At 51.1% G+C, this 17,653-nt stretch overlaps 1 protein-coding gene across 2 annotated transcripts in view; it reads left to right on the top strand.

The window, feature by feature from the left end:
* col16a1 (collagen, type XVI, alpha 1) overlaps positions 1–17,653 on the top strand; it is a 212,184-nt gene that overhangs the window by 86,596 nt on the left and 107,935 nt on the right. For both annotated transcript variants that reach the window (XM_052036512.1, XM_052036513.1), the window contains exons 15-19: positions 478–573; positions 2,368–2,406; positions 3,724–3,768; positions 7,325–7,360; positions 9,950–10,054. In XM_052036512.1, coding sequence (XP_051892472.1) covers positions 478–573; positions 2,368–2,406; positions 3,724–3,768; positions 7,325–7,360; positions 9,950–10,054 — 321 coding nt within the window. The remainder of the gene's footprint in view (positions 1–477; positions 574–2,367; positions 2,407–3,723; positions 3,769–7,324; positions 7,361–9,949; positions 10,055–17,653) is intronic.

Here is a 17,653-nt window from a genome sequence, read left to right as displayed (position 1 = left end):
CATTTGCCAGATCTTTGCCCACTCTCTTAACATATCCATTGCCTTTGCAGCCTCCCCATGTCCCCTTCACAAGTGACTTTCTTCCCTACCTTTGTGCCATCAACACAGCCTGTACCTTCAATGCCTTCATCCAGCCAACCATGTAAGATGTAAAATGTTAAGGTCCCAGCTCCGATCCAGGTGGCAGTTCTGTTGCCTTTTTGTGCCTTTCCCCATCAGCAGCAGCACAGAGGGCCAGTGCTGAGGCACAGTGTCTCCCAGCCAGTGCGGAGGGCCAGTGCTGAGGCACCGTGTCTCCCAGCCAGTGCGGAGGGCCAGTGCTGAGGCACCGTGTCTCCCAGCCAGTGCGGAGGGCCAGTGCTGAGGCACAGTGTCTCCCAGCCAGTGCGGAGGGCCAGTGCTGAGGCACTGCACCTTCCTGACCAGCGACTGCGCCAGTCTTGCTTCCTCTCAGCGTCTGTTTGTTGTGTGGCGCAGGGCGATCCCGGACCCGTGGGACCAGAAGGCCTAGCCGGCGAACCAGGATCCCCAGGACCTCCGGGACCTCCAGGAATCGGAATCCCAGGGAAGCCGGTGAGTGTCCCCCTCAGGATTGGGTGAACACAGCACCAACACCAGGGTGGTCCCCCCCTCCTGAGGCACTGGGCTCGGGGGGGGGGGGGGGGGGGGGGGGGGGCGTGGGACGAGGAGAGGGGACAGCTCGTGCAACTGCCTTGTCCTGCCCGGCCCGTGGGCTGGGGTGCAGCTCGGGACGGTCAGAACTCGGGCCCGGCGTGTGGTGATCACACTGATGCCCCCGGCCACTGTTCACACACTCCCCCCTCCCCACTGCCCCCAGGTCCCCCTGCCCCCCACATCCTCCCCCTTGCTTCACCTTCCCGTCCCCCTTCCCTTCCCCCATTCACCCCCCTGCCTCCCCCTCCTCCTCCCCATCACCCATTGCATCCTCCACCTGGGGCTGGGGCACACCTGATTTCATCATTTGACCTCTGACCTCCACCCTGACCACCCCACCCGGCTCACACCCACCCCAGGCCCCCCATTGGCAATCCTCTGCGCGCACTGCCTCCTTGCAGCCAATTGAAAGGGGGAATGCGTTCTTCATTCCCAGTGGGTCCGCACTCGACGGCCGATCCGTCAGCTTCACTCCCGGCTCGAGAGGAGAGATGGGTGAGTTGTGTGTGGAGACGGACCACCTGCTCTCCTGGGCTGCTGGCGGCAGTGTCTGGAATCCCTTCCGACTCCGGGATAATCCTGGAGAGTTGGCAACAACCCGCCCCTTCAGCCAGCTCCTCGCCTTCCCGTTTGTGGTACGGGGACCGAGGCAGGAAAGCAGAGACTGCTCCTGAGTTGCCTCATCTGGTGGTGGATAGCGCTGGCTGCAAGCGATTGTGACCGCAGCACAGTTCCTGACTCCGGTTGCTCGGGACGAAGTCATCCTGGTCCGGAGTTCCCCGTGGAACGCTGCGGGAAAGCCGGGAACACCCTGTGCTGGAGGTAGCCATCACTGCCCACTGCCGGCTTGGGTCAGTGTGGTACTTACACACACCAGGGCACACCCTCCCCACACTGAAACAACACCCCCAACACCATCTCCAGCTCGTCAGCCCCACGATCCCGGCTGAACCTGCCCTCATCACCCCTCGATGTGCTGCCTCCATCGATTCCCCTCACACTGACAGACCTCCCCCATTCCCCCGATGCCAAAAACACGGCAACACCCACACGGACCCCCACCGCCAACCTCCCCCCAGAGCACCAGTGGTTCCCTGACCCCATACGGCCCCCAACACCACCACCTGCTCCCCGCTCACCGACAGGCTCTGCCGTTCCTGTTCCCCGATCCCCAGAACAGTGCCCGCCCCTCGTCCTCACCCTCTTCGAGTCCTGCCTCCCATCGTCCCCTCCTCCCAACTTCCACCTGCGGCCACCGTGTTCCCCATCCCGGGCTTGGGATCCCAGGACCGGGCAGGATGCTTCCAGCTCCAGAGAGAGTGGGGCTCCTGCTCAGCAGGGTTTTGGGCGGTGGGCCAGGGTGTCCTCCATCCATGCGGTCCCACCCCGACAGCCCAGCTCACGGGGCCTCACCCGGGCGCGCTGCGCGCCCAGCGGTTTGCTACGGTGAAGGCAGAGCCCAGCGATGCCATATTCTGGATCCAGGCTATCCATTCCTTCCCCCACTTCCCCCTACAACCCCCCTGCCTCGTTTCCCCCCGTCACTCTACTCTGGCCCATGGTGACACCAGCCCACCAATCAGGTTGACTGTCATTGCCTCCCGTGGTCGGGGGCAGTCAGCGATGGAGGACAAATGCAAGATCTCCTTGGTTCGTGCGATGCTGATGGTTGTTCACTTTTATATCCCAAAGGGAAAACCCGGAGGCCCACCCGGATTGAAGGGAGACCCGGTAAGTTGGTTCTAGAATTGTAAATTCTCCGGCCCACCTCCCCACCCTCTCCTGGGTGTTGCTTCCAGCTCCACCTTCCCTGCCCGTCCCTCATGTGCCCTCCAGAACTGTCCCAGTCTCCGGGGGGGGGGGGGGAGATTCATTTCCCAGCCACTGGAGAGTACATTCATGGGGACAAAACTGTGGAAGGTGTCCTGTTGTGTGGGCAGAGCTTCAGGCCCAGTGTTCACAGGATGAGGGGACAGGGATTGTGGTCCCGTGGAGGGAGAGGGTGGGCAGGGGATGATCCACTGGCCGACTGCCGCCTGGCATGTCTGGGGGCAGGCGAGACGGCAGCCGAGGACCCCTGGCGTTGGTGGGCGAGGTCGGGGATCAGAGTCTGGGAGGAGGGGGGTGGGGGGATCAGGGGATGGTATGAGTGTAAAATGGGTCGGGCAGCCCACGGGGAGAGGAGATGGGGGCGGGTAATGATCCAGTGTGTGGCCTGCCATCAGCACTGGCGAAAGGATCATCAGCCTGACCTGAGAATGAGGCAGCACAGCAGCGCAGCAGTGGAGCCACCGCACAGCTCCAGTGAGCCCGGTTCGATCCTGACCTCCGGAGTTGTCTGTGTGGAGTTTGTACATTCTCCCTGTGAGTGCGTGGGTTCCCTCTGGGTGCAACGGTTTCCTCCTACATCCCATAGTCAGGCAGTTTGCTTGGTTAATTGGCCGCTGTAAGTGGCTACTAGAGTATAGGTGACTGGTAGAATGTGGGCTGAGCTAATGGGAATGTGGGGAGAACAGAGTGGGATTAGTATAAGATAAGAAAATAAGATCTCTTTATTAGTCACATGTACATCGAAACACACAGTGAAATGCATCTTTTGCGTAGAGTGTTCTGGGGGCAGCCCGCAAGTGTCGCCACGCTTCCGGCGCCAGCATAGCACGCCCACAACTTCCTGACCCGTACGTCTTTGGAATGTGGGAGGAAACCGGAGCACCAGGAGGAAACCCATGCAGACACGGGGAGGACGTACAAACTCCTTACGGTCAGCGGCCGGAATTGAACCTGGGTCGCTGGCGCTGTAATAGTGTTACGCTAACCGCTACACTGCCGTGCCTACCCTGGTAATTGGGAAAAGATTTGGGAAAAGAGTGAGTTAGAAGAAGACGGGATGGGAATGGCGGGAAACTTGTGGGAATATTGTCCGTCCCGCAGCTGGAAGGCAGGTGAGCTGAGGTCAAAGGTCATGACAGGTCGCTCGTTTGTTAAACAACAGCAAAGATCTTGTGACGGGGCAGCTCATCTCCAATGTTTTCACCCCTTTCTGTGTAGGGAACTGATGGGATTCCCGGCCATGAAGGTATCCCTGGAAAACAGGTGAGGAACGTGTTTGCATGACTCCGAAGGAACTGGTTCTCCTCCCCATTGATAGGACAGACAGGGAAGTTTACTGTGGGAACAGCAGCATTCGGCATCCGCCAAGGTGTGAGGTGCTGCCTTGGGAAACTGAGACAGACCATGAGGGTAACTGAGGGGCAGGGACCTGGGGATGTACGGTGAACATCAGCAGTTAACGCCAAGTGCAGAGGCATGAAGAGGGATGTGATTTCTCTCCAAGCTCTCATGGAAGAGCTGGCAACGGGAGAGGCACAGTGGGCCGCATGGCTCCCCTTTTTGCTGTAGGTGATCATTTTGATCCGACGGTGTCGAAGGAACCTGACTCTTTCTAATTTTGTACCCAACCTGCTCCAGGAGTAAGACAGAAGTTTGTTTGTAATCCTCAGCTAAACAGGCAGCATCAGTGGAGAGAGAAACAGAGTCAAAGTTTCAGGTCAATGACTCTTCATCAGAACTGCCACTTAATTCATGCCATAGGAGTGTTTGGTAGGACAGTGTGGAGAGGTTTTTGACCTCTCTGTAGTCCTTGCCATGTGTAACAGCTCTTGGGACGGCAAACTTCTGCTCTGTGATCCTTACGTTTAGTTTTGTCCAGCAGTTTTGTTGCTGCCCTGGGTGTGTGTGACGGGACGGTGTGGACTGAGCTTTACTCTGTACCTACCCTGCCCTGCGGCTGTGTGATGGGACACTGTAGAGTGAGCCATCCCTGCCCTTGGAGTGTGTGAGGCACAGTGTGGAGGGTGCAATACACTCTTCTGTGGTGGAAGCGGATACGACAGTAATGTTTAAGAGGCTTTTTGATAGACACATGAATATGCAGGGAATGGAGGGATGCAGATCATGTGCAGGCAGAAGAGATTTAGTTTAATTTGGCATTGTGTTTGGCACAGACTTTGTGGGCTGAAGGGCCTGTTCCTGTGCTGTACTGTTCTATGTTCCATGTTTTTATCTCCCTGATGAACGGTACCTTCAGTAAGGAGCAACGTCAGTGCACAGATTTCGTCGGCTGCGTACCCTGCATGGGCTAGGCTGGTTGCTGCCCTCGCTGTTTCACCACAGGCAATGTCCATAACCTTGGGCCAAGTGGACAAGTGCTCTCCCCACTCACAGCCCCATCGTCACCTCATAACATGTGAAAGGCTCACCAGCCAACTCCTCAGAGGGACCTTCCAATCAGCCCCCTTCCTCTCCCGTGGGACTTGAGATAACAACTTATTGCTAATTTCAGAATCAGAATCAGGTTTATTATCACTGACTTATGTCGTGAAATGTGTTGTTTTGCGGCAGCAGTACAGTTCAAAGACATAAAATTACTATAACTACAAAATAAACAAATAGTGCAAAACAAAAGGAATAGCGAGGTGGTGTTCATGGGTTCATGGACTGTTCAGGAATCTGATGGCGGAGGGGAAGAAGCTGTTCCTGAATCGTTGAGTGTGGGTTTTCAGGCTCCTGTACCTCCTCCCCGATGGTAGTAACGTGAAGAGGGCATGTCCTGGGTGGTGAGGGTCTTTAGTGATGGATGCCGCCTTCTTGAGGCACCGCCTCTTGAAGACAAATGGTTTGAGATTTGTGCACAGGAACACCTCAAACCCTCTGCACTTGACTCATCTGCAGTCTTTCTCCATTTAGAACACAGTCTGCCTTCAGATTCCTCCTGCCGAAGTGCAGGATCTCACACTTTCCAAATGAAACTCCATTTGCCGAAGCAGGTTATCTAAGTGCCATTGTCCAGTGAGATGCCTTGGCCATTGGTCTTTCTCCTGTACTGTCCTGTGCCATTTGTGTTGAAACAAATGGTTTGCTCGGCCACTTCAGTGGCATTTTTGCAAGAGTGAGAACGAAGGGAAAGGCAGGTCATTGGCCAACTATTCAGCCTTTGCAGTTCTGGCACCAGCCCACATTCCACCAGGATTCAGTCCCACAGCTTGCTCTGGTGGCTTTGAACACACAACCTCAGAAGCAGGAGTCCAAGCCCACCACTACAGCTGCTGTACAGCCGAACCCTCAGGCACAGCGTGCGGCATTCCAGAGCCCACAGCAAGCAACTGGCTGTGATACCCCATCCCTGCCGCACAAACTGGCTTGGTGGGTAGTGCTAATGCCAAATCAGAGGCCACGACTACATTGTGGGATTGGAATGTTCATAGAACATAGAATACTACAGCACAGGGCAGACCCTTCAGCCCACAATGTTGTGCCGACATTTGATCCTGCTCTAAGATCTATCTAACCCTTCCCTCCCACATAGCTCCCTATTTTTCTATCATTCATGTGTCTATCTAAGTGTCTCTTAAATGTCCCTAATGTATCTGCCCCCACAACCTCTGCCGGCAGTGCGTTCCACGCACCCACTACTCTCTGTGTAAAAAACTTACCTCTGACATCCCCCTTATACCTTCCTCCAATCACCTTAAAATTATGTCCCCTTATGTTAGACATTTTCGCCCTGGGAAAAAGTCTGACTGCCCACTCGATCTACACCTCTTATCATCTTGTACACCTCTGTCAAGTCACCTCTCATCATCCTCCTCTCCAAAGAGAAAAGCCCCAGCTCACTCATCCTATCCTCATCAGACATGCTCTCCAATCCAGGCAACATCCTGGTAAATCTCCTCTGCACCCTCTCTAAAGCTTCCACATCCTTCCTATGATGAGGCAACCAGAACTGAACACAATACTCCAGGTGTGGTCTAACCAGAGTTCTATAGAGCTGCAACATCACCTTGCAGCTCTTGAACTCAATACCTCAACTAATGAAGGCCGATACACTATACGCCTTCTTAACAACCCTATTGACCTGTGCGGCATCCTTGAGGGATCAATGGACATGGACACCAAGATCCCTCTGTTCCTCCACACTGCTAAGAGTCCTGCTATTAACCTTGTATTCTGCCTTTAAATTCGATCCCTTCACTTCACTTCACACTTTTCCGGGTTGAACTGTTTTAAGGAGCTGTTACCGTGAAGTTAAACCCACCCCGTGGGTTCCGCAGTTCCCGGTCTGCACCGGCAGCCGTGCACCCACTCCTAGTAACAGGTCTGTGGTCTTCCAGTGATTTCTCCACGGCAGCCTCAGGGTGGGGGGGGGGGGGGGGGGGGGGGGGGCGTTGGGCGGGGGTTGGAATGTTAATCACAATGGTCATAGGTCACGATCTTTTGACCCAAATTCCATCCATAAGTTGACAATGTCATTCATGTACTGATAATGTAACAGGCAAGTGAGATCGGCATTTGGATTAATCTGATTGAAAGTGCCCCTTCCAACTTCCTGATGGGTGGGACTTCAACAGAGGGGGCACAAACACGTCAAAATATCCACACAATCATTTTTTAAGCTTTACACGTAAAAAAGATGTGAATACTTCCTCTAATTTCTCAGCTTATGTGTTTATTCGGTGTTGGGGAATGGGTCAGTTTTAAGGATACTTCACTCTAACTGCTTGAGCGGGAGGGGTGGGTGTTTGTCGTTAAAGGTTTCTTGGCTCCTCTGAGACTGGGGACTCAACACACCTTGGTCTTCTCTCTTTGACAGGGTAAACCGGGACTACCTGGGCCAAAGGGAGAAAAGGTGAGTCACTTCAGTTCCAGCCAGCAACGTCTGCAGTCAGAGGCTTGTCGGGGGGGGGGGGGGGGGGGGTCTTCAAAGGGGAATGGCTGGGTGCACGAGGGTTGTGGGGAAAGGGTGGAGAATGTGACCGATGGGATTCTCTCCTCAGCGTCAGCACAGAGTCGATGGACCAAATGGCCTCTCTCTGTGCTGCACAATTCAGTGATTCAGTTCTATTCAGCTGTGGTTACTCTTGTGTCACGGAATTCCCCACCACAAGACCAGAATTAGCCCATCCTGGAGCTTGGGAAGGGAGTGAGCAGGCTCCATCCACACCCTCTTATTGGGCGCTCTGTGTTACGGAAGTGGGAGTCCCCAGGATCTGGTGCTGACGAAGGTCCCAGAGGTTCTCAGACATTCTGTGGGGTCCAGTGACTGCCCATGTGACTCTGGTCCAGCAGCTTCCACTGGAAGTGAATCGGATGAGTACAGGGCACCGCTGACCTGTATTGATCTTCACGGTGGAAAAATCCTACCCATCCTGGTTCACTGGGTCACTTGGCTGACATGCACACCTTGGGTCTGGTGGGTGGGAAATGGAGGAAAATTATGTTTAGAAAAGAAAACAGGCAACTGTGCTGAAAACAGTGGCTGCGTCTGACTGATTCCCAGCCCACGTCGTCACCAGAACTCTTCACCCACCCTGCCCCAAACCCATCATCACCAGTAGGGCTGTGATCTTGGTTGTGGGGGTGGGACAGGGGTGTGTCTTACTTGCCAGTTTGGGTTCTCCACTGTTAGATCTGGAGATGATCCAGAAGGTTCTTTGGAAGTCAAGGATGAGACGCAAATCTTACGGTTACAACCGTTTTGTTAGATGTTCGTCATAGTGCAGGTCAGACAGGGTCAGCCAGAAGTAACTGGACTGTGACTGTAACAAAGGAACGTGAGCACATGCTCCCCTCTTGCTCTGCAAAACCAATTGGACTGGTCCCAGATAAGAAACCTGTGAGCAGTGACTGATTCACTCTTCAGCTTTGCAGACAAAGAGACTACAGGAATATAGAACCAAATATACTACAAGTTACTAAAAGTTTACAGACAAGCAGGTGATTATACAGACATATAAGAGCATAAAGAAAGTTAAAACTACAAGGAAAAACATAATGAAAACAACAATCTGGACCCTAATCCAACACCAACCTTGGGCTGGAAAGAACATAAGAAATAAGAACGTAGGAAACAGGCCATTCGGCCCCACATGCCTGCTCCACCAATCGGAAGGATCATGGCTGATCTGTTAGCTCAGCACCTCCTTCCTGTACTAAACCTGTATCCCTTAAAGCCCTTAATATCTAACAAATCAATTGGTCTCTCTCCTGAATATACTCAGCAACTGAGGCTCCTCGGTCTCTGACACGAGATTCTGCAGATGCTGGATTCTGGAGCAACACACACAGAATGCTGGAGGAACTCAGCAGGTCAGGCAGCATCCGTGGAAGGAAATGAACTGCGGCCATCTTGTGCACCTCGCCGCCATCTTGTGAAGTCTGCTGTCCTCTCCTACCGGATTTCTTCTCCCTCAGCCCTTTGCGTCTTCTACCTATCACCTCTCAGCTTATTACTTCTCCCCCCTTCCCCACCCACCTACCTTCCCCCCTCACCTGGACTCACCTTTCACTGGCCTGCGTGTGCTCTTCCCCCTCCCCCACCTTCTTATTCTGGCTTCTGGCCTCTTCCTCTCCAGTCCTGATGAAGGGTCTCGGCCCGAAACGTCGACTGTTTATTTCCCTCCATGGATGCTACCTGACCTGCTGAGTTCCTGCAGCATTTTGTGTGCGTTCCTCAATCTCTGGCAGGAAGAATTCCACAGATTAGCTACCCTCTGACTGCAGAAATTTCATGTTGGTTCTATCCTGAATGGCTGACCCTTCGTTTTTGGAAAACAGCCCCTGGTCCTAGTGCCCCCAGTCAGGGGAACACCAGCCTTTCCACGACACTGCCACATCCCGTCAGAATGTTTCAGTGTGCTCATTCTTCACACTCCAGGGAGTACGGAGATGGGGAAGACCATGAGCTGATGACATGGTAAGAAGGTGAGACAGACAGTACTGGGGTATATAGTTTGATTGGAAAAGGGGGAAAAGTTCCCTTAATCTGTCGATAATTTCTTGTTTTGCCTTGTGCTCAGGGGCCATGTACAAAAGGGAGCCACCAGTTTCCTCCCCGACTCACTCCAGCCAGGGTTCCTGTAGAAATAAGGACCTTTACCACTGGGGCTATTTGAAAATAAAGGGCCCAGCTAGGAGTCATACTTATGTATGGAGCCCTCACCAATGGATTGTGGAGAGTGTTGCACACTTGAATACCACTGGGAAAATTTGTTCTCCAGGCACCAAAGAACTGAGCTGGGTTCTTTCTTTCAGGAACAGCCCCTCCAATTTATTCCATGCATCTACTCCCCTTCTTTGAAAAAATGCCCCTCCCCACCACCTCCTCGTCCTCTCTCATCTCAGATTCCCACCCGGTTCCGAATAACACAGTGCAGGATGCATTGAAGGGTTGAGGTTTTGCAGTCTGCAGGTACTCATGCCCAACCGTCGTCCACAGGGAGACCAGTGTGGGCTTTGTCCCACAGAAGCGGAGGAGGAGGGTGAGGAAAAACAGAAAACGACCCACGGGATGAATTCAACCCCCACGGGACTCATGAAGCCGGTGAGTGCTTGTCGTTGGATCGGGGAGTATGTGTGTTCGAGGCTGGGTGTTCTTACTTGTAAGTGCAATATGGTAAAGAAATCAGGATTACATACTTACTGTTCATGGATTTATTAAGGAGATCACTATTGACTATAACCTGTGACTGTTATAAGATAAGATTTCTTTATTAGTCACATGTACATCAAAACACAGTGAAATGCATCTTTTGCGTAGACTGTTCTGGGGGCAGCCTGCAAGTGTTGCCACGCTTCCGGCGCCAACACAGCATGCCCACAACTTCCTAACCCGTACGTCTTTGGAATGTGGGAGGAAACCGGAACACCCGGAGGAAACCCACACAGACACGGGGAGAACGTACAAACTCCTTACAGACAGTGGCTGGAATTGAACCCGGGTCGCTGGCGCTGTAATAGTGTTACGCTAACCACTACACTACCGTGGCCTGACCTTGTTGATTATAATTAAAGGTGCACTTTACAGAAACACAGGCAAAACCTTGGAGCCTGGTAAAGGTGTGGCAAAGACATGTTAATGACTGTGGTGTTTACGGCCACCCCACTGCCAATTGCATTGTCCTGATACCTTGCATTGCCCAGTTCATAGAACGTAGAACATAGAACACTACAGCACAGGGCAGGCCCTTCAGCCCACAATGTTGTGCCAACGTTTTATCCTGCTCTAAGATCTATCTAACCCTTCCCTCCCACATAGCCCCCTATTTTTCTATCATTCATGTGTCTATCTGAGAGTCTCTTAAATATCCCCAATGTATCTGCCCCCACAACCTCTGCCGGCAGTGCGTTCCACATACCCACCACTCCCTGTGTAAAAAAGCTTACCCCTGACATCCCCCTTATACATTCCTCCAATCACCTTAAAATTTTGTCCCCTCATGTTAGCCATTGTCGCCCTGGGAAAAAGTCTCTGACTGTCCACTCAATCTATGCCTCTTATCCTTTCCATACTTCCTTACAACACAGAAGGAGACTACAGAGTCCATGCTGACTCACAGAGTAATCACAGTCCCCACCTACTTCCCTCGAACCCATTCTCCCCACATTCCCACCAACAGCCCCCAAATTCTGCCCTCCACACTGGGGGCAGTTCAACATCTGCCAACTAACCTACAAAGCAGCAGGATGTGGGAGAAAACTGAGGCACGTGCCACCTCCATCCGAGGCCAGGATTGAACCCGGGTCTCTGGAACAATGAGGCAGTAGCTCTGCCCACTGTACCACTGTGCTGTCTTGCTGTTCTCTGTTGTTCTCTGTTGCTGTTTCTCTGTTCATGTTGCTGACTGTGTCCACGGTCGTCAGTACCCTTGCTGCGACTGTTGTTTTTCTTGCTTTTACAAACTCTTTAAACCATCTGCTCTGTAATGTTAGGTGCCCTGCAGCTGTACATTTACTCACATAGATCTAACTTGGAAAGCATGAAAAGTTATGTCTAAAAAGTGTTATCATGGGCAATTGAATTGTGTTGATGTTCCAGAATGCAGTTCTGGGTGGAAGGGATGAAGATACCTTTAATTCTCTTCAGACCCACGGGAAATACACACGTAAGAGAGCACTTATAGAAACTTGTAATCCAGGTCCAGTAGTTGAACGGTGTACCAGAGTGTACGGGGGATCGGACAAGGGAAAAAAATTCCCATCCCTTTATCTCCTAGATAACTTGTCATTCTGATCATGCCCAGGCAGAATCACGTCACTCTGGATCTGTTCCGCTTCTGAACTGACCATTGTCAGTCTTAACATCGTCTCCCACGCACTGAGGGTCAAAAGGAGGGGATTTGACCTTTGGGATTCCGTATTGAATCCGTATCGAAGTGTTTGATCCATCTGTATTTGTACATGGGAAGGGCTTAAGGATGTAGGATTCTGGAGAGAGTGAATGGGAAAGATTTTGGTAATTTGATTCCCACGTCTGCAACTACTGTGAGGTTTCCTGAGGTCAATTATCATGAAGATGAGTCTTTCAGTTAACTGGCGAGGGACTTTGCAGAGACTGGCGGTGTGCTTTACCTTATTTGTATTTAAAAAAAACATTTGTAGAGATTCGAAATGTGTGCATTCAGCAACTGCCAACAGTTTCAGAGCTGCCTGTGCCAAATAGGTGAACTTGAATAGCTGGAGCTGTTGAAGGAAGGGCAGGAAGTTTCCGATGAATGTTACAGATTGATTAGCTTCATATGTTCAAGTACTTCCATTTTAGAGAGGCTGGAAATACAGTAAAGCTTTAACTTTTGTGAAGGATACATTCCAGATGGCGGTGAATCCTAGAAAACATTTTCACGTGTACAGAAGCTTCCTCCTGACCCACTATGTTCCTGACCCACTAATGCTCTGTCCCCGCATTAAACAGCTACATCGTCATGAACACATTGGGGAACAAATCATTGTATGAATATGTGGACTATTGTCCAGCCCACTTCTGTCAGTGACTCCCTGCTGTGTGGTAAGCACAAGTGTGAGTGGTCCTTGTTAACACAGCTGCACCTTTCAAAGCCCCTCGCTGTATCAGTGCGTTCAATGGAAGTAGTTTGAAGGCTGGTTCTTGCTTCGGAGGGGAAAGGGAGCCAGGGTGACCAACACCAATTAGGTGATGTTGGTAAACGGCTTTCTCTGTTAATTTGAAAAGATGTGAATGTTAAGGGTTGACTGTAACACCTCAGGCTTGTGTAACCAGTGCAGATGGGAGCCAGGAGAGCACCCGACTTTGGGAGCCGCTGCTGAGGGGCTGTGGTTTGGTGGTGGGGTGGGCTGCAGAACCTCCTCTCAGTCAGACTTCCGCTGCTGGGCATCCTGCTCCATTAGCAGCACGGTGGTCTCACCAGGCAAGGTGCACCGAACTGGCCGAGTGTGGCGGGGCGGCTGGGGACTGGGCAGTGCAGACTCCAGCCCAACATTCTGTAGCGCGCAAGGCTCAGGGTGCCGTGTACGTGGATTGCCCAGGCACACCTTGTGCACACAAGTGCCCCGCTTTGCCATTGAGGGGGTGAGATGTGGTGGTCTGTAGTTCAGAGGTCTGGGGTGGGCATATTACAGGGGAGAGGGAGGGTCAGATCCTTAGGTATTGGTATTGGTTTTGGTTTATTATTGTCCGAGGTACAGTGAAAAACTTGTCATCCATACTGATCGTACAGGTCAATTCATTGCACAGTGCAGTTACATTGAGTGCATTGAGAGTGCATTGAGGTAGTACAGATAAAAACAATAACAGTACAAAGTGTCACAGCTACAGAGGAAGTGCATTGCAGGTAGACAATAAGGGGCAAGGTCACAACAAGGTAGATTGTGAGGTCAAGGGTCCATCTCATCGTATAAATGGAATGGGATCGAGATCTCAGAGGCTCGTTCGGAGCGTCAGTTGGAATGTTTGGGCTTGGCTGGGTGGGGGAGCTGGTCAGGCTACACTCATGCTGAGGTCAGTCAGCTTACACAGAACAATCAGATTGCATAGGACAGAAGCAAACTATTCAACTCAGTCAGTGTTCCCGCTCCCCTCGAGTCTCCACCCCTTTCATCTAACCTCTTTATCTGCTGAGATTCCCAGGAAATGATTATTTCCCCACCGTTAGACTCAGTGCTCCCTCAGTGAGGTTTCTCCGATCTTACATCCGTGCTCTTGCAGTAACATGGAGACATGCAAGCCACAAGCAGTGGATCAGAAGGACAGAACAATAAACTGTTCATTTTCATCTTTTTATTCAAATAATTTGAACAAATTATGAGAACTTGAGTATGAGATGTGTGATCAAATTACTGGCAATCATTGAACCTGGACAAGCCTGTCACGGTGCTGTCCAGAGACGGAGTGGGTTAGAAATGGGCAGCAGCCTGAGCAGATAGTTGGTGAGGTACCAAACCTGCGGTGGGGTTTATGAAGGGCCCTGAAGGGGGAGAGGGGCTTTGGGAGGAAATTTCAGACTTCCGAGCACGTGCGCGGACAACAGAGTCACGAAAGGAGGGGCAGATATGCAAAAAATAAAATCTGGGAAAGCAAAAGATCTTACAAAATCGTAGGGCTGGAGAAGGGGACAGGGTTAGGGAGCAATGAAACCTGGGGAAGCGTTTAAACAAGGATCAGAATTTTCAATGTGTGGTGTTGCAGTCCCAGTACCGCAGGTGATGGGTGACTGGGGCCTGAGCCCCAGGTCACGGGGGGTGCAAGGAGTGAAGCCACTGGCAGAGAATAATCCAGGCTGGAGATCTGACCGAGGGTCTCAGTGGCAGGGAAGCTGAGGAGGGCGAGAGGTGGGCTGTGTTATTCAGGTGAGAGGGAGCTCACTGGGTGAAGGAAAGGATATGAAGATGGAACTTTATTCAAGTACAGATAAATGCCAAGCCGGAGGACAGTCCACTTCCAACTGAGCGAGTGGGTGGGTGGAAGGGGAGGGAGTTGGGGGGGTGCAGGGCAAGGGTTTCGATAGAGAGGGAACAGAGTTTGTGGCAGGTAGAGAAGGCCGTGGCTTCATGTTCAGGCAGTTCCATCGTTTTCAAGAACACCCTATGGGATTTTCTAGCGACTATCTTACATTTATGGTTCTAGTTATGGCCTTTACAACAGTAAAGTTTTGATAACACTCCCGGGTTTAATCTATGGGTTAGAACAAGATACATCCTAACCGAGAGGGAGAGAAGTTTCTTCTTGGGTGATGGACCCCAACCTCTGCTCCTGTTCCACACATTGTTTTTAAGAGGTTAAAAAACATCAATGGAAAGTGTTCAGATTGCCAGTAAATCTGTTCATAAATCGGACAAAAGGATGGCACTAATGAAACACAGAAACCTTCAGTGGAGAGGGAAAAAACAGAGAGGACAAAACAAAGCAAGCCTGAGCTGGAAATGTTTCCGAAGCTGTTATTTTAGCTGCTTTGGAGGGAATTTTTAGTTCGATCTTAGTGAGTTTGACTTGGCTGGATGTACGCGATGTAAAGGTATCCGCGAATCCAGCCATTTTCCTTTCTCTTATGTTCCATTGTTTTTATTCCAAGTTTAGCTGTATCCTGATCCAAGCAAATTCTTCCCAGTGAGAAACTCTTGGCTCGCATAAGCCCCTGTCCTCAAGCTGTTTAGTCAGCATCAGCTTGATGCTGAGTCTTGTGTGTTCAGAACTTCTTGCTTTAGACTTTATCAGGCTAATCTGCACTCTGAAATCCTTAATACCTCTAATTATTAATGCGTATCATGCCGAATATCTTCTCCTCTTTTCATTCCTTGAGATAGCTCCCCCACCCTGTCAGGAGGAGGGCAACTTCCCGCGGTCAGATCTCAACGACTGTCAGACATGTTGCTCTTCAAAATCCCTTACTCTCTCTCGCTCACTGTGAAGTCCACCTTAATTGGTAGCCAGTTGGAGATCAGAGCTTGACGTGTTGGGTAGGCCACGATCAAACCCAATGGTTAGCCTGGGAGTTTACAGAAATGGTGTAAACCAGACAGTTCTGCTGGAATTTCTAGAGGGGAGAAAAGAGCCTGCAGTCTTGACTGAGGCCACCCAAGTGCTTTACAATGACCAAATGATTTTGTGTGTAGCCACTACAGGAAATGTAGCTAATTTGCACTCGACAATCCTCCACAGAGAACAGAGAACATAGAACAGTACAGCACAGAACAGGCCCTTCGGCCCACAATTTTGTGCTGACTTAGCTATTCCCTCCTACCTACAGAATGCCCATATCCCTCTATTTTCCTCTCATTCATGTGCCCATCCAAGCCCCTCTTGAAAGCCCCCAATGAGTTTGCTTCCACCACCCTATCAGGCAACGCATTCCAGGCATCCACCACTCTCTCTGTAAAAAACGTACCCCTCAGATCTGTTCTGAACTTACCCCCCTCACCTTAAATGCATGCCCTCTGGTATTGAATCTCTCAATAATGGGAAAAAGATATTGCTTGTCCATCCTATCTATGCCCCTCATAATTTTATACACCTCCAACAGATCACCCCTCAGCCTCCGCCGCTCCAGAGAGAAGAGACCAAGTTTGTTCAGCCTCTTAGAGCAGTGATAGTGGCCAGTAGCCGAGTTACACAACAGCAGCTCTCTCAGCTGATGAATATTGGGGTGTGTTTGGCCAGTGTGAGTGACTTAAGCCATTGCCTGGTGGGCTGTCGATATCTTCATTGAATGGGAGTTCAGTATGGATAAGATAAGATATCTTTATCAGTCACATGTACATCGAAACACACAGTGAAATGCATCTTTTTGTCTAGAGTGTTCTTGGGGCAACCCGCAAGTGTGGCCACGCTTCTGGCGCCAACATAGCATGCCCACAACCTCCTAACACAAAAACCTGCACTGTGTCCAAAGTAGCTTTGATCTCTGCACATGTGGATTTCTGCCCACAATGCCATCACTGGTGTGCATTGGACCAGAGGAGCCATCCCAGACTGGCTGTCCTGTACATATAGTGAGGCGCAGTCAGTGGTAGGCAGTCATGTGGTCAGTGAACCACATAACAAGCTCCTGCCCTCAAGTTGGACACACTCACCTGGGGAAAGTCTGTTAAACTCCAGTGTGTAACAACTTTTCTGCTGTTGCTTGTACTCCTCACCAGAGATGTGGAGAGTGACCAGAGATTGCCGTTAGCATACGGTTAAACAATTACACCGACCTAAACCAAGAGGGAATTGTGGTTCACGGAAACTTAAAGCATACCGATGAAAAACGGTAAGATGCTGGAGGAACTCAGCAGGCCAGGCAGCATCTGTGGAGAAAAGCAGGCAGTCAACATTTCGGGTCAGGACCCTCCTTCAGGACTGAAGATCGGAAAAGGTGAAGCCCAATATATAGGAGGGAAAAGCAGAGCATTGATAGGTTTTCCCTCCTATATATTTTCCTATATGCTTTCCCCTCCTATATATTGGGCTTCCCCTTTTCCCATCTTCAGTCCTGAAGAAGGGTCCTGACCCGAAACGTTGACCGCCTGCTTTTCTCCACGGATGCTGCCCGGCCTGCTGAGTTCCTCCAGCATCATCGTGTTTTTCGTCTGGATTCCAGCATCTGAAGTCCTTTGTTTCTCTCTCTCAAAGCATACCGCTTTCCTTCACCCCTCTCCAGATGTGGACAGTAGTTGGAAGCCAACAAGCTTATCGTTTCTGCACAACAGGGGGACCACACACATCTGACAGAGTTCAACCATTTAAGGAAGTGCAATTGTGGAAGCTTTTCGGTAGCTAATGCATTCATGCTGAAGCAGTGTAGTGTGTTCCTTGGTAGTGCACTGTCACCCCTGACCCCATTCCCAGACCCTGGGTTTTGGGTGTATTACAAGGTGCTGCCGGCTGTCTCACACCAGCATGGGCTCTCAACCCAACACCTCGGCTGTCACCTCAGGATCCCTGGACACCCCGTGATTGGATAACGTGGACAAGTCATAAGAAGTGACCTTGGATAGATCCTTGGAGGAGGCCAGAGCCAGCGGTGAGGTTGCTGGGAGAGAGGGCACTGTGGTGATTGTCTGACCACAGCTGGATAAGTAGGAATGAAGTCAGATGTGTGTGATGCCAACAGCTGGCCAGTGGCATTGGATAAGATAAGATGAGATAAGATATCTTTATTAGTCACATGTACATCGAAACACACAGTGAAAT

This window comes from Pristis pectinata, chromosome 22 (assembly GCF_009764475.1).
Source record: "Pristis pectinata isolate sPriPec2 chromosome 22, sPriPec2.1.pri, whole genome shotgun sequence".
Taxonomy (NCBI): Eukaryota; Metazoa; Chordata; class Chondrichthyes; order Rhinopristiformes; family Pristidae; genus Pristis; species Pristis pectinata.
The sequence above is the reverse complement of the archived record's forward strand: the minus strand, read 5'-3'. Positions and strand labels throughout refer to the sequence as shown.